At 35.1% G+C, this 14,905-nt stretch overlaps 1 protein-coding gene across 22 annotated transcripts in view; it reads right to left on the bottom strand.

Moving 5' to 3' along the window:
* Positions 1-1,377: 1,377 nt before the first annotated feature.
* LOC106668440 (RING finger protein nhl-1) overlaps positions 1,378-14,905 on the bottom strand; it is a 106,332-nt gene continuing 92,804 nt past the window's right edge. For 14 of the 22 annotated variants that reach the window (XM_024226102.1, XM_014397201.2, XM_024226113.1 and 11 more), the window contains 9 exons: positions 14,486-14,545; positions 11,681-11,926; positions 11,455-11,624; positions 11,259-11,399; positions 10,889-11,029; positions 10,607-10,824; positions 5,389-5,659; positions 2,057-2,271; positions 1,378-2,002 (listed from right to left, as the gene is read on the bottom strand). In XM_024226102.1, coding sequence (XP_024081870.1) covers positions 1,837-2,002; positions 2,057-2,271; positions 5,389-5,659; positions 10,607-10,824; positions 10,889-11,029; positions 11,259-11,399; positions 11,455-11,624; positions 11,681-11,926; positions 14,486-14,545 — 1,628 coding nt within the window. In that variant the 3' untranslated portion in view covers positions 1,378-1,836. The remainder of the gene's footprint in view (positions 2,003-2,056; positions 2,272-5,388; positions 5,660-10,606; positions 10,825-10,888; positions 11,030-11,258; positions 11,400-11,454; positions 11,625-11,680; positions 11,927-14,485; positions 14,546-14,905) is intronic. The other 8 variants (XM_024226118.1, XM_024226117.1, XM_024226115.1 and 5 more) reach the window with 2 other exon arrangements.

Here is a 14,905-nt window from a genome sequence, read left to right on the forward strand (position 1 = left end):
GCCCTGAAGATGATCTCAATAAAGATCGAAACGTTGGCACGATAAAGAAAATGTTTTTCTGAAACCTACATCACACCAGACGCATCTCACGATTTCTGAATAATTATCGATTAACGGTCACTAACCACCACACACACTATCATTTATGCATACGTCCATAAATATCTATAGTATGGTAATTGAAATTAAACAGATTTGGATCTGGATTGCTAATGACCAATCAGTTTTAGCAAATATAAACAGTACACTTCTTAGTCTACCAATTGTACTGCAATAAATTATTAGTTATACCACAATTAGCGTGAATATGAAATAAATTCTAAATTACAATCATAATACATTAAGTCCAATAAATTGGGAGGAGGAATAAATTGATTTTTTTATGACCAGGTAGTTATCAGCAATCATAACTAGTTATTAATGCCTACATACATAAATATCCATAGTAATTGAAATTTAACGGATTGTTAATGATCAATCATATTTACCAAATATGAACAGTACTCTCCTTAGTCAACCTCTGTATTGCCATAATTAGTTAATTACGCCACAATGAACATAAATATAAAAGCAATTATTCAATTATTTTAATTATAATATGAGAAAGAGAGAGAGAGAGAGAGCGAGAGAGTGAGAGAGAGGGAGAGAGAGAGAGAGTGAGAGAGAGAAAGAGAGAGGGATGGGTATTACCGATGTAGTTTACCGGCTCTTTAAAAAATAAATAAATAAACTAGTTAATTAGGCCACATTGAACATAAATATAGAATTACTTATTAAATTATTTTCATAATAATCCCAATTAAAAAATGTGGGTTGAAATTGCTCCCGATGACAAGTAGTTTTTTTTTTTTTTTTCAAATTTGGACTGTTCTTACCTTATTCAACATGATTTATATCAATGACTCATGCCAGAATTAACAAAAGATGAAGGAAATTATAAATTACACTCATAATATTTGAAATTAAACAAATAGACTTAATGGCTTAAAGTACGTTTATTTCTTATTTCTTATCCGGCGTCCAATTAAGTTTATCCACTGCTTTAGTTTATATTATATCACCATCAATTAATTAATATTTCTGCAAGGTATTGGCTGAAATGAAAAAGATAGAGTCACGAGCGGGATTCGAACCTACGACCTTCGGCTAAATACGCCGCTGATCTACCACTCGAGCTTTCGTGACTTCGATCCACTTTTCCTTTAGCTGAAGGTCGTGGGTTCGAATCCCGCTCGTGACACTAACTTTTTCATTTCAACCAATACCTCACATAAATATTAATTAATTGAAACAAGTTATTTGGCCAATCGGACCACGAAATATAGTGGATCACTATGTTTGCTTTTCGTACGTGGGAGGCGTGACTGATCTAAAAAAATTATTTATTTCCGTTTTATTTTCATCTAACTACATTAAATTTATTACAATATTTAACATTAGAAATACAAAACACAACTCATTAGCCAGAGCAAACAAAAAGTATCAATCGTTTCAATTTTTTAAAATCGTTATCATTGTCTGTTTTTATCGGGAAATAAATTAGCTAAATGACTAGAAAGTTTAAGTAACTGGAGTCAATGTTTGTTCACAGTCGAAATCGGAAATATTTTTGAAATCTAATAATAAAATCAACCGTGTTCTTTCTGCGGCACAGTCGTCCGAGGTTTCGTACCAGCAAATCCCGGAGATGGCCGTCCAAATATCTTCTTTAAATTTTACTTGAGCCAACATTGTAATTTATTTATTATTTTTTCTACAAGGGGACAGTCTCGAGTTAAATGCTGTTTCGTTCCTCTGTTCCTGCTTGCTCTGATTGGCTGATTTTACTAGAAGCGTTCATGTTATGTGTGCTCTTGAAAAACTGGACGACGAATAGGGAAAAGTAGTTGATTTGGTCTGAGGCCGGTAACTGATCAGAGGAACTGTCGCTTCCATCATTATCTTCTTGGATACGACTGGATCGAACACGTGCACGTCGGAAGATCCGAAGGAATGCCGTTTCCTGAAACAAAAAACGTTTAGTCTTTGTCAAAATGTCTCCTCTCCTTAAACTTACGCTAAAACACTTGTATTCGGTGATTTTCCCTGTCGCAGACGAGTATGTTCGAGTTGGACATGACAGCCACCCCTTCCAACCCTTTGAACTCCCCTTCGCCGCTCCCCCAGCACCCGAACGCTCGGATGAAACCCCCCTCCGACGTGAAGATCTGAATTCTGTTGTTCCCAGAATCTCCCACCAGGATATAGCCCTGATCGTCCACTGCTACCCCCCTAAAAAACAACGAACAATTTTAATTTAAATTATATTTATAAGGAAAATAGAAGAAAACACTCTAATAATGTCAATAGGCGATAGGTTGGAAAAGTTTTAATTAGTGCAGACGAACTAGACACTTTATAGTAATTACAAGTGTAAATCAACATTTAAACATATATATACAGTTTGAGGAAAGTGGATATATCAGGCTACGCAAAAATCCTATATTTTCCCCCTATTGTTTAGATTGCTTGAGAAGGTTTGTATCACTACAAAAATTTATTTTAAAAACCTGATCTTTATTTTTTATTTTATTTATCTTTTCGCATCTGACAGCTAGGTCATTTCAGCCCCGAGCGGAAGTAAAATACCGCAACACACACTCAATCTCACCTATATCATTGATCGCATTCATTCTGTTTGGTACATCGAGTACTCGATATTCCTCCATCTACCTGTTCACTACAATAAATTAATTTAAATTGGGGTCGATGGGGTATTTGTATAAAATTTCCGCCATCAATCCAAGTCATACACACAACCTGAGGGCGATGGAGCTACCTACTTCACCATCAGACCTTCCCCATTCACACTAATAAATATATTCACTCATACAATACCCAGAAACACAAAATTCATAATTTAACTTCTATGTACATTAAAAAGATTCCCAATTCCCTTAAATAGTGGAACCCTGAAATTCTCTGTTGTGTCCGAGAACTCCTTTTAAATATGACGGCATGCCTACTCGCGCCCTGTAGGGAGCCAAGGCACAACACACTTCGATTATGTGGGACACATCGAGCAAAGTTGTTTTATTACTAATTGCTAAAATACGATGTCAATGAAAATTTGATATTGTTATTGACCATTATTATTTTCTTATGTCGTTTAGTCCGAATCGTATATATAACAATATTTAAAAAAAGAACTGTCTGAAGAAAATCACTAAAGTGAACATTCTTGTATATTACAATAATATTTAAAAAAAGAACTGTCTGAAGAAAAACACCAAAGTTAATATTGTTGCGTATTACAATAATTTAAAAAAAAGAACTGTCTGAAGAAAAACATTAAAATTAATATTGTTGTATATTACCAATAATATTTAAAAAAAGAACTGTCTGAAGAAAAACACTAAAGTTAATATTATTGCTTATTTTTATATCAGTGTTTATTTTTTATATTAGTTTTTCTTTCAACGTTCGAATAAGACTATTGCAGACAAATTTGGAAGAATAAATAAGAAACGTTCTTTTTTGTTTGTCTTACCACGATTTCCATGAAGACAAATAAATACAAAACAACTATTTGACTACATGACACATCATCAAATTTTTCCAAAATAAATTAAAAAGCAACAAACTTCGAATCATGTAAGATTCTTATATGAATCTTGTAAAATTAAGATAAACTATAGTAATTATCCATATAATTATTTCCGTGCATTTTATAGTTTTTCAACCTTAATGCTTGAGGCTAGAAACGAGGAATTGTCCTTGCTCGTTTAAGAATAGGTCATACGCGGTTGACCTAAGGGCACCAGCTCCTGGACCAAACCCCTAACATACAGGTAGCTAAAGCCCGACATAATAGAAGCTTGTTATGACTTGGCTCCTTACAGAGAGAGTGTAGGCATGCCGCCGAATTTGAGAACGGCTCTAGGGCATAGTTGTGAGTTTCTAGGTCCCCTTTTCCGCACTTTGGAGAATGTGGTTTTTTAATTGTATATAGATTTGCTTTATGTTTTTCATAGTTATGTGTTTTGTTTGAGTGAGTGTATTTATTAGTGTGGTGAGCTTCTGATAGTGAAATATCCAGCAGTCAGTGTGTTTAGGGTGATGGTTGAATATTTATATAAGTTCCCCAACGACACGAATTTAGATTAGAATTTAAATATTGTGCGAGGTCGATGAGGGAATACCGAGTACTCCATCGACTAATCAGAATGTGTGTGATGTACAAAGATGTGAACGTATTTATTTGCGCGACTGTATAAAAGTTAGAGAAATGAAATGACCTAGCTGTCGAAATCGCCCCCTTTGGAGCCTAACCCCGTTGATTGGGAAGCGAGTATCTCCTCCTTAATGCTTGGAATTTAGCCCAACTCATTGTATTTTGCCCCTTTCTCAATAGAAACTATTTCATCCTCATAAATCGTAAGTACTGCCATAAGAAAATTGTTTGATTATGACTATTCTGTTATAAGCATATTACTTTGACCCCATGCGTATGAAAGAAAATATTGGAGATTAACATGTATTAAAGATAGAATGTTTGGGATGTTAGGGCGTGAAATGACCTTAGCCGTTAAAACGCCCATAAAATTAATAATAATAGTAATAAACTAATTAATTTATTCTAACAAGATTGTACAACGTTCGTATAAATAAAATGAAAGAAATATTGAAAATTAAATCACTAGTGTTTTTCCCTCCCCCAAAAATTTCTAGAATACAACTATGTTAGTTAAAACCTAGTTTTATAATTTTGATTGGAATGTCTTGGTAAATAAAGAAAAGAAAAAATAATCGTTAGCCTTGGAGGTTCAGTGGTTTTTACTTCTGCTCTCTTATCTTAAATACTATTTGAATGTAATGGTGGAAGAAATGATTCCTAAGTTGATAAAGTCTCAAAGTTGAAACGAAAATATGTTTGCTCAATCTGGGTACCTAACTGTTCACCAGTCTATTTTAGCCTCCCCTCAATAAACCTTATGCACGCTATTTTATTTTTATATTTAGTCATGATTGTCATGAACATAGGGAATAAAAGCAGAACACTTTGCGTAGCCTGAAGTAATGAATTTAATTTTATGATTTTTTGGGAGTAATGTTTGAAAAGCGAAGGGTCCAAGCAATCGAAAACTCCAGAAAAAAAAAATTCAACTCCACTCCAAATGCTATTATTAACAACACATTGCTCGTACTTTCATGTATATCTAAGAAAAGACCAAACCATTGATGACAAGCATTGTGCGAAGAGGACCCACAGTCGATAAAACCTCAAAACAAAACATTCAATTTCAAAACTCACAAACAACAGCAACAGCAAAAACAGTCTACAAGGTTCCCGACTGGGGGCAAGCCAGCTTCAATTTCAACTTGAAACCGATATACGGTTAGACTTACTGAGAGGAGGCGGGTCCCTTCGATTGAATTCGACCTGGCAATCCAGGATTTGGGAGTTGGTTGAGGTGTGGTCAGTGACAACGACCTATTTACCCTTGGGCCTGGAGGAGACGGAGACCTGTGCAATAGCGAGTCTATCGTCGTGGAATCCGAGTGGGTAACGGGTGTTGTGATCGAAAACGATCTATTCAAAATTGGCCGATCGTCAATCTGTGAGGACGAGGTTGATGGTACGGGACCAGACAAACTCCTTTCGTACGGCCTTTTGCAACTACTCAACACAAAATCTCATCACTCATTCCAACTCGTCCTAATTGCCGCGAATTATTTTTTTTTAACGTACGAGGGGTGTTCAAAAACTCATAATTTTCTCTTAATAAACAAAACCCGGTAATCACACAATATCGACGTATAATAATATTTGTTGGATATTTTTTACACCCTAACAACTTTTAGGCTTATGAAAAAATATTTTTTCCTCGACAGCCTAAATTTTTAATATTAAAATATTAAAAAAGATTAGATTTGAAACGAACAAACGCGCAACATTTTTTTAAATCGAAAATCTCTGGTGGAAAATTGTTAACTGCTGTTCTGCCATAATAGTTGGATTTTAACGGAATTAAATCTACGACGATAAATCGTTATAAATCAAATCGTCGATATTTTAGAGATGAAATAATAAAACTGCAATTAAAAAAAAAACAAAAAAAAAACACCATATTTATCAATTTTCATTTCGGTTGTTACAGAAGAGGATACCGTAAAAAGGGACATACTGCTGAATAACTATTGTAATTTAAGGGATTAGTTTCAAAACTGGCTTAATTCACATTTTTAGCAAAACAATTTTTTTTTAGTTTTCACAAGTTCTTCAATTCATTACAACTAGCACGCTTTGAACAAAAGTTACTCAAACCAGCATAAAAATGCTTCCCAACTTACGGGGTTTTTTTTGTTTTTTTACGAGGGTTCCCGGTGTTTTTGAAAAATGTTCATTTGTAAGTATGTCGGGTTCGAATGCAGGGCCGCTGGATTCGAACCCGGGACCTTTACCTTACAGTGATGAGCGCCGTGTCAACGTCTAAACCGTTGCGGACACCGACGCCCCCAATTTAATTATTTATAATTATTGTTGACAATTAATAAGATTAATATTGAAAACTATACTTTAAACGTTTGTAGTTTTTTTAAAAATAAAAATTAATAAAAAAAGTAAACGATAATGCTCCAAAACGTTATTGTATCTCGTGTAAAAATTTTTCGAAACTAAATGTTTGGAGTGGTTTTTTTCCCAATAAAGATTAACAAAAAAGTCTAAACGATAACGCATGGCTCCAAAACGTTTTTGTATCTCGTGTAAAATTTTTTCGAAATTGAAATTTTTGGCAACGTAGAAATAATACAATATTGAAAACTATACTTTAAACGTTTGTAGTTTTTTTTAAATCAAAATTAATAAAAAAAAGTCAACGATAATGCATGGCTCCAAAACGTTTTTGTATCCCGTGTAATTTTTTTTCGAAATTGAAATTTTTGGCAACGTAGAAATAATACAATATTGAAAACTATACTTTAAATGTTTGGAGAGGTTCCTTTTTCCCAATAAAAATTAATTTAAAAAACATCTAAACGATAATCCATGGCTCCAAAACGTTTTTGTATCTCGTGTAAAAAGTTTTTGAAATGGATTGAGCCGGTTTTGAAACAAATCTCCTCAATTAGTAGGTTGTACGTAGCTGTTTACACACTCGATGTTCGTAACTAACGATATTACAGTAAATTAACGAGTAACCCCCAATAAGTCTTGATAATCCAAGGAGTTAACCCCATTAGAAAATCCCACATTTAAAGTAAAATATTGCTGATAAGGGTTAAATTCTATAAATTTTTTTATAACATTAGAAATCAAATTAACATATCGATATTTAATAAAACATTTTACAAAAATGTTTTTTGAAAGGATGTATGTTTGCTCGAAGACAAATAAAGGCAATGATAACCCTAGTTTGTTATTGCGCCCTTCACAAATAATAAAAAATAAAAAAGTGGTAGAAAAAACAGTCAAGGAGATTTCCAAATCAACAATGTTGAAGAACCAAAAATGATGTTTGAAAAACGTCGATTTTGAATAATCGTCTAACTAAAACATCAATGGCTGAAAAAACAAGTATCAGAAATGTTGAGAATAATATATAAGCAATGTACATGCATGTATAATCGAAATCATCGATAAGAAAACAACATAGATGTTTAAAAAACTAACAAGGATTTAAAAAAATCATATTAAATATCTATGCTGACATAAAAATAGTCAGAAATTCGAAGTAGAAATAGTCTATGGAGAAATCTAGCAAGGATGTAGAAAAAAACTTAAATGTTAGAACAACAGCAAGGATTCAAAAACATAGTTATTGAATAATCAACTAATTAAAACCTCACTCATGAGATTTCTCATGTCGTCTGCGGAGTGATGAATCTGAAATTTGGTCGTTACCAATCATTTTGGTCTGTCAGACGCGCTTCGGCATTTCGCTCTGTCACCAGGTGCATTCGATCATCGTAAGTCCCTCGCCAGCATCGGACAAGAGCAGAAAGTGTACATCGGCTAGGGGTGAAGACAAGTGATACGGACCATTTACATAAACTCTCCTGTTCTTATACGACCTCTTGCCTTCATGACTAAAAGAGGCAACGTACCCCTGTGAAGGTGTAGCAAATACTTACTGGGGGCGGGTGGATTTCTTGGCCGATTTTGGCGCAACCCGAAGGGATGAGCTTGCAAACTGCCGGAACCACCAGTTTCCCAATTAGTGGGGGAGACTGATAGCCTCTTCCGTAAATATACGAAGTGGAGAAGTGAATCGGAGGGAAAATAGGACCCAGGATGTGGTGCGCAACCTGAAAAGTTGGGCGGACGATGCGTTCGACGCTTGAATAGGCGGATTGAACTCGACGCTCTCCAACCTCTTTTATCGACCCAGAGAACCCGTATCCCTTTTCATTTTGGGGAGCACGAAGACATTGAATGGTATATATAATAACCCTTGGTGTGGGGAGCAACCTGAAAAGGTTAGCTTTATACTCGCAGATAATCCTTTCTCAATCTATTGCGTCCTATGATTATTCCTGAGTCACGCGTCTCAACCTTGGTTACAAGGGGGTTTTCCAGGAGCAAAATAATGCTGCAGCTCAGAGAGCGTGGCAAATTCTCTAAAGCACAAACAGTCTTCGTATACTGGCGAAAGAAATCTTCAGTGGACGAACTACGTGTGCGAGATCAGGTAGATCAGTGAACCAGATCCTGTCTGAAAGATGAGGGACGGAGCATGACCGACTGAACTACAGGCGCAAGCAATTTCCATGACCATAGCTTGTACTTGGGTTTGGATACGTGGCTTGATGTGTGAGACTCCTTGTCGGTAATTAGGGTTTGATGCTGTTGTTCAAGTGATGCTGTTTATGATGTTTAGCTATAGCATTCCACTTTAATTGAAAGCAAGTGCCGGCCTGTTCGGAAGCTCTTAGCTGGAAGAGCCCCTCCACTCGGGAGTAATGGAATGGCCAATTCTATCGTATGGAGTACCCCTTTTTCCTTCTCGTGGTGCGGCGCTGGTCAGGTGCATTAATGGTGATTCATCCTTCAGAAAAGTCAAGTGGGAAAGAATTATGTATTGATCCTTAATGATTGGAGCGTTTTTCCCGAACGAAAAAGAACCTCATCGTCTTTTAGGCGTTCAAACCCGTACAGGGAAACAACCATTTCGCCATCTCCAGTGGGTAGCATCACGGATATATAGGACACGTGAGCCGACCGAATCCCGGACGTTTTAGGAATGGGGTACGAGTCTACCCTCGGGTCTTGGTCGCCCACCCTGCGTAATGTATATATAGCATCAAGGATAGTAAACAGGGAGAGGTGGACATACAACCGCGCTGTTGAAGTCGCCGAGAAGACGAAACATGGCCAAAATAAACAGCGGCGGTAGGCAGGCCAACAAATTTGGAAAAGATTACAGGTTACCGACCGACCGTAACAATAAAAATCACCAACTTAACCCTTCAAAAATACCAAATACCAAGAAAGATAAAGCTGACGCTATAATACAATTTTCAAGCACACTGATAGTGAAAAATCTAACAAGGAAGTTGAAGTGTAAAAAACCATCTAACAAAAACTTCGATGTTTAAAAAACATCTAACGTCGTTTTTGAATCAAATGTCATTGCTTTCGAACATCAACACTGATGTAGCAGTCCTAGTTAAAAGAGCATTGGATGGAAGTGCCTATTTCCTTCTCAGGAAGCGGTTTATTGTAAACGATTCCGCTCTACATAATGTAAAGGGTTCGACGAAGTCGGTTCTTTAATAGTTAATGACGGTTCATTTCCTTTTCCTCATGATCCTTGCCGTGCCGTATTGACATAGGATTCAATTTTCATCCTCCGGCTATAATCTTATGCGAAATGTAAAGTTATGGCTGTTTGACAGTAGAGCATAAACATGAGGTTTAATATTCTGTCGCTTAACGAATATAAACTAAGCGGACGTAATATCTGTTCAACCAAGTATTTAATTAGCAATAAATTTTGATCTACTATACAATAGTTGTCAGTTAAGTTTTAATAAAACCGAATGAATGGCTATTGTGACAGATTAACTATTGCATTTATTAAACTGTAACATTAAAGTTTAATTAATGGTACCATGGACATAACTTTGTCTTTTTACTTTTATATACTTGTAGTAAGAATTGAAAGATAAAATATGCAAAAAATTTGGATTTATTTTGTTGTACTTACCTGGTTTCAATATCAATATTACCATATCTTAAACGTTTTATTTGACTCTCATTCAATTTAAAGTATAGTTATGAAAAAAAAATGTGGCAAGAAAACAACATTATTTATAAAATAATGACCTATTACTAGCTTGGTTTTAGTTATAAGCGGGTTAATGCTTTGATCCTCACTTTCACACACTTTCTCCACAAAAGCTTTTATTAAAATGACGTCCATATTGAAAAGACAATTGACAACTGTTAATTTACATTTTTAAGCATCAGAAGGATGGACAATTTTGACTGTGATCATTTTTGAACACCCCTCTAAAATCGAATGCTTCAATGAAAATAAAAATATTTATATTTACATATACAAAACAAGTGATTTATAACAATACACTTTAAAAACAATAACAATAATAATTTTGTCCTTACCTTGGGAATTTAAACTGTCCATCTTCGGATCCCTCCTGGCCAAAGGTCGAAAGCACTCGGCCATTCACGTCGAAAATCTGTATCCGGTGGTTATTTGAATCAGAAACGATTACCCTGTTTGTGTTTGAAACAGCTATGTAGTGCGGATGGTCCAACTGGCCTATTTTCGACCCGTGCGAGCCGAATTTACCAACGAAAGTACCATCAGATTGGAAAACCTGCAATGTAAATTGCCTGTTAGTTTGGTTGGAAGGGGGTCCGTGCGTTTTCGTCTTGACTTGCCTGGACTCGGTGATTCTCCTTGTCGCAGACATATATAAAACCGAGGGCGTCGGTGGTAACACCCCAAGGATAGTTGAACTTGCCGTCTGCAGTGCCTTGAGAACCGAAAGCTCTAAGGAATCTCCCCGATGGATCCATGACCTACAATCACAAAATTTAAACTTTAATATTGCTTAAGAAATATCTTTATTTGAAAATTTAGGACATTTAGTCATTGTATGTACACCATACTTCTAGTATACATCTTGCTATCTATTTAACGAAATTTGATCAAGATGTAGACTGTATATTCAAAATTTCCATCTGTACAAACAATTTTATAATGTACTTTTTTATAAAAACTAAAAATTACATATATTATTTGTCTTACTTGAATCCTATGGTTGTATCTATCAGCAATAATAAACTGTCCTATCCTGTTGACCGCGACACCGGCGAGGCAGTCGAACTCTCCTTCACCGTTACCGTAGCTTCCAAATTCCTTTTGGAAAATTCCATTGGAGTCGAAAATCTAAAAAAGGCCGCTTTTATAATCAAGCACTTTGTATTTACAGGCTGCCAGTTACCTGGACTCTGTGATTTGAAGAATCTGCGACAACGATGGAGTTTTCCGGGCCGGTGGCAACCCCCCTGGGCCATGTAAAGCAGCCGGGTTCACTCCCCCTACTTCCCACACTGAACACCTGTCTACGTTTTGCAGCGTATTGTCCTCTAGTACTGGACCCGACTGCGAAACCTGAAAAAACCAAAAAAGAGAACAAATTTATCACAAAATTAATATTGTTAGTTTACCTTGATGTAGAGGGTGTTGAGTGGGTGAAGTGGGGGAGGCGGGCGAGTTTTTTTGGTCCTCATCTGAATCAGTCCTCAGGGGTAATCCTAGCGATAGCCTCCGTGAATTTGCAACGCTCGAACATGCTCCTCCTTCTTTGCCCCTAACTCCGTATTTGTTCTTGAGGTAGCGGGCCCACGAGCTTAGAGCTGCCCCATCCTTCTCTCCGACTCCTGAGCTGCTGCCTCCACTCAATGAACTAGACCCTGAACCAAATTAATTTATTATATTGTGAAAATAAATAAAAAATAATATAAAATGAGCTATATGTCACTTTTTTTAACATATACAAACTGACATGCATGATCAGTTGTACAGTATGGACAGTCCTTTCAACAATGATTATTTACTCGTGCACAATTAAACAACTAATTAATTAATCAAATTTGCTTCATAATCCTTAAACATAGTGATACAAGCTTAATTATTGCCTAATGGCAGTCTATCAATCTCGTGATAACTTTTCCCTTCCAAACTGCCTATGTTCTTAATTAGTCCCAGTAACTTAAAAATACTAAAATAATTGTACTTTGACGAATTTGATAATTGATATTGTTCGACCAGATCTGATATTACTGTGCTTCATATAAAAGCTGAATTTTCTTATCCTTATTATATCCTTTATTTTACACAGTTCTTTCTCTAAGTTGCTTAATGCACTAAAGAGTGCTTAGAACACATTGCAGCATTCTTTCAAGGTTGAAGCAGCAAATAAAAACATGGAACAACAAAGTTTGGAACTAAAGTTTAAGAAGAGAATAAATATTTCTATATTGCCTTAAATAACAATTTTGCTATTGACCAAAAAGAATCAAAATGATTAAGAACACCATGAATTAATAACTAATATTTTGGCGATTTTCTGATTTATTAATCAAAGTTAAAATGAAGACAAATGATCTAAGCATTTAAAATCTAAACAATAAAGAAAATAATTAAATGAAAATTGTAGTTCATAAAGATTAATGGTGACAATAATGAAAAATCACAATGTAGTACGAGTACTGTTTTAATATAGTGTAAACTTTTTTTTTCCGCAGGGTTCACAACAGCAGAGGCATATAAACCCTCAGGGTGCCGGTGTTTTTGAAAAAAAAAAATTGTAAGTACGTTGGGTTCAACATACAGTGATGTGAACGCCTAAACCGCTGCGGCCACCGACGCCCCTCCAGACACATTGGTGGTCTCATTGGTTGTCTTAATATCACAGTCACCGAATGGAAGCTATTCTGTCGTAAATAGTTGTCCACTGTGCCAGCACTTAACTGGCCACTCTGAAGCCACTCATTTCTTGATACCCAGACATTTCTTAACCGGTGACTCTTTATTATTGCCTCCTGAACCTCCCCGAAAATGAAACCCTTAAAACTTGGTGGACAGCTTCAATACTTTTGGCGACATTGGAGTGAAGAGTATCTGAACCACTGGCCCAGCCAACTCTGCCTAAAGAAGGTGATTTAGTTTTTTTAAAAGGTCCTATCTAATTCCTTGTCATGGTCGGTAGGCCAAATAGTTAAATTGCTTCCTGGAGCTGATAAAATTCCTCTGGTGTCCATTGTCCTCTTTGCTTCAGAACATATTCCATCTCGTTAGTTGGCCTTGTCCTGCTACCAGGCATATTTAAGGAATAATATGCCTCTGTACATGTAAATGTTGCAAATAAAACTTGATGGTGGAAAATTATTATAATTTTGGTGGGCGGTATCATTGCGCTAAATATCTAAAATTAGAATTATTTAGTTTTTCCTCCAAATGCCACTAATCTAAAATCCTCATCTAGGTAATCGTATCTTAGTTCTGCTCTCAGATCACAATCCTTCTTGTTTTTATCTAGTCCTGTATCCTGTCTTCTTTACTTATTGTTCACTTCTGTATCGCTTCCATACCGTCCACTAGTTAACTAACCTCCAACAACCATTTTACTTCAGTTTTTCCTTTTATTTTATGTTTTGAGAATTATCGTGTCTAAAACAATGTGGATGCCTCATCATTTGATGCTATGTATCAACCAGGGATTGGACGGAGCCCCTCAGGTAATTAATAGACTAGAATTTTGTTTAACCGCCAGTGTTATAACAAGTTTTAGCTATTAAACTGCTCTCCACCTTGGATATTGAAAAAAATCAGGAAAACTGTTTATTATTTTTTATTTTAATGTATTGTGACTGACCAGCGTGACCAGCATTAATTAAAAAAATTAATGGTGATGAAGGCTCTATTCGAATCCCATCATCGCACAATGAACCTTGGCTAATGTGCAAAGTTCATTAGGCCATTTAAAAAAAAATCATTATCATGTTAAATGGTAAGAAGTAATAAATAAAATAAGTAAAGATCAATATGTCACAGAGTTTGTATTTCAGGTGACATCCAGACAAACTGTGTTAAATTTTACTCGTGCAGTTCAGTCAAATATGATAATTAAATTCAGAGCTGAAAATAATTTTAATGTCTTAATCAATGATATTTATTTTACAGATTTTTATTTTTTTATATTGGAATACATCATAAATTCAATGTAATTTGTCATTTAAAACAATCAATTTTTATGTCTTGTATTTGTGGAAAATTATATACAATATTTTTATATTATTATTATTGTTATTATTACTTATATATTTCTGTCAAAGAGAAATAGAAAAAATTAAATCCTGTTTAAACAGGCATTATTATTGCTCTTCCAGCGCGTGCGTTGCAATTAATAAAAAAATACAACTATCAGTCATCGATTTTTGTGTCAGTAAAAAATAAAAAATCACAAATACCAGAAGGCTGAGTACGCAGTGGAGTTGTAGCTCGGCTTTCTCTTCCCGAAGCACGATAATCTGATTGTAATACAAAGAGTGAAATATTTCCAGTTAATTGTAAAAGCTTGACATATTTTTTAAAACATCAATTTAAAGTTTTTTCATGATTTATAATATCTTTCTTGTGCAGTAATAGTCTGTTTTATTGTCATTTTATATTTCACAGATCAAATCTGGGTCTGGTCAATTAAAATTATTGACATCCACTCAATAATTTGAACTTCATGGACACGTATAAAAAATTAAATTCTATCAAACAGGTATTACAATTACTATCCAATGCATGCGTTGTAATAAAAAAATAAAAAATAAAATAAAATAAAAAAATAAAAATATTCTTCAGTTTTGCTGTTATGCCATTACAAATTGAAACATCGC

The sequence above is a fragment of the Cimex lectularius genome, unplaced genomic scaffold, assembly GCF_000648675.2.
Source record: "Cimex lectularius strain Harlan isolate CLEC.00 unplaced genomic scaffold, Clec_2.1 scaffold144, whole genome shotgun sequence".
NCBI lineage: Eukaryota > Metazoa > Arthropoda > Insecta > Hemiptera > Cimicidae > Cimex > Cimex lectularius.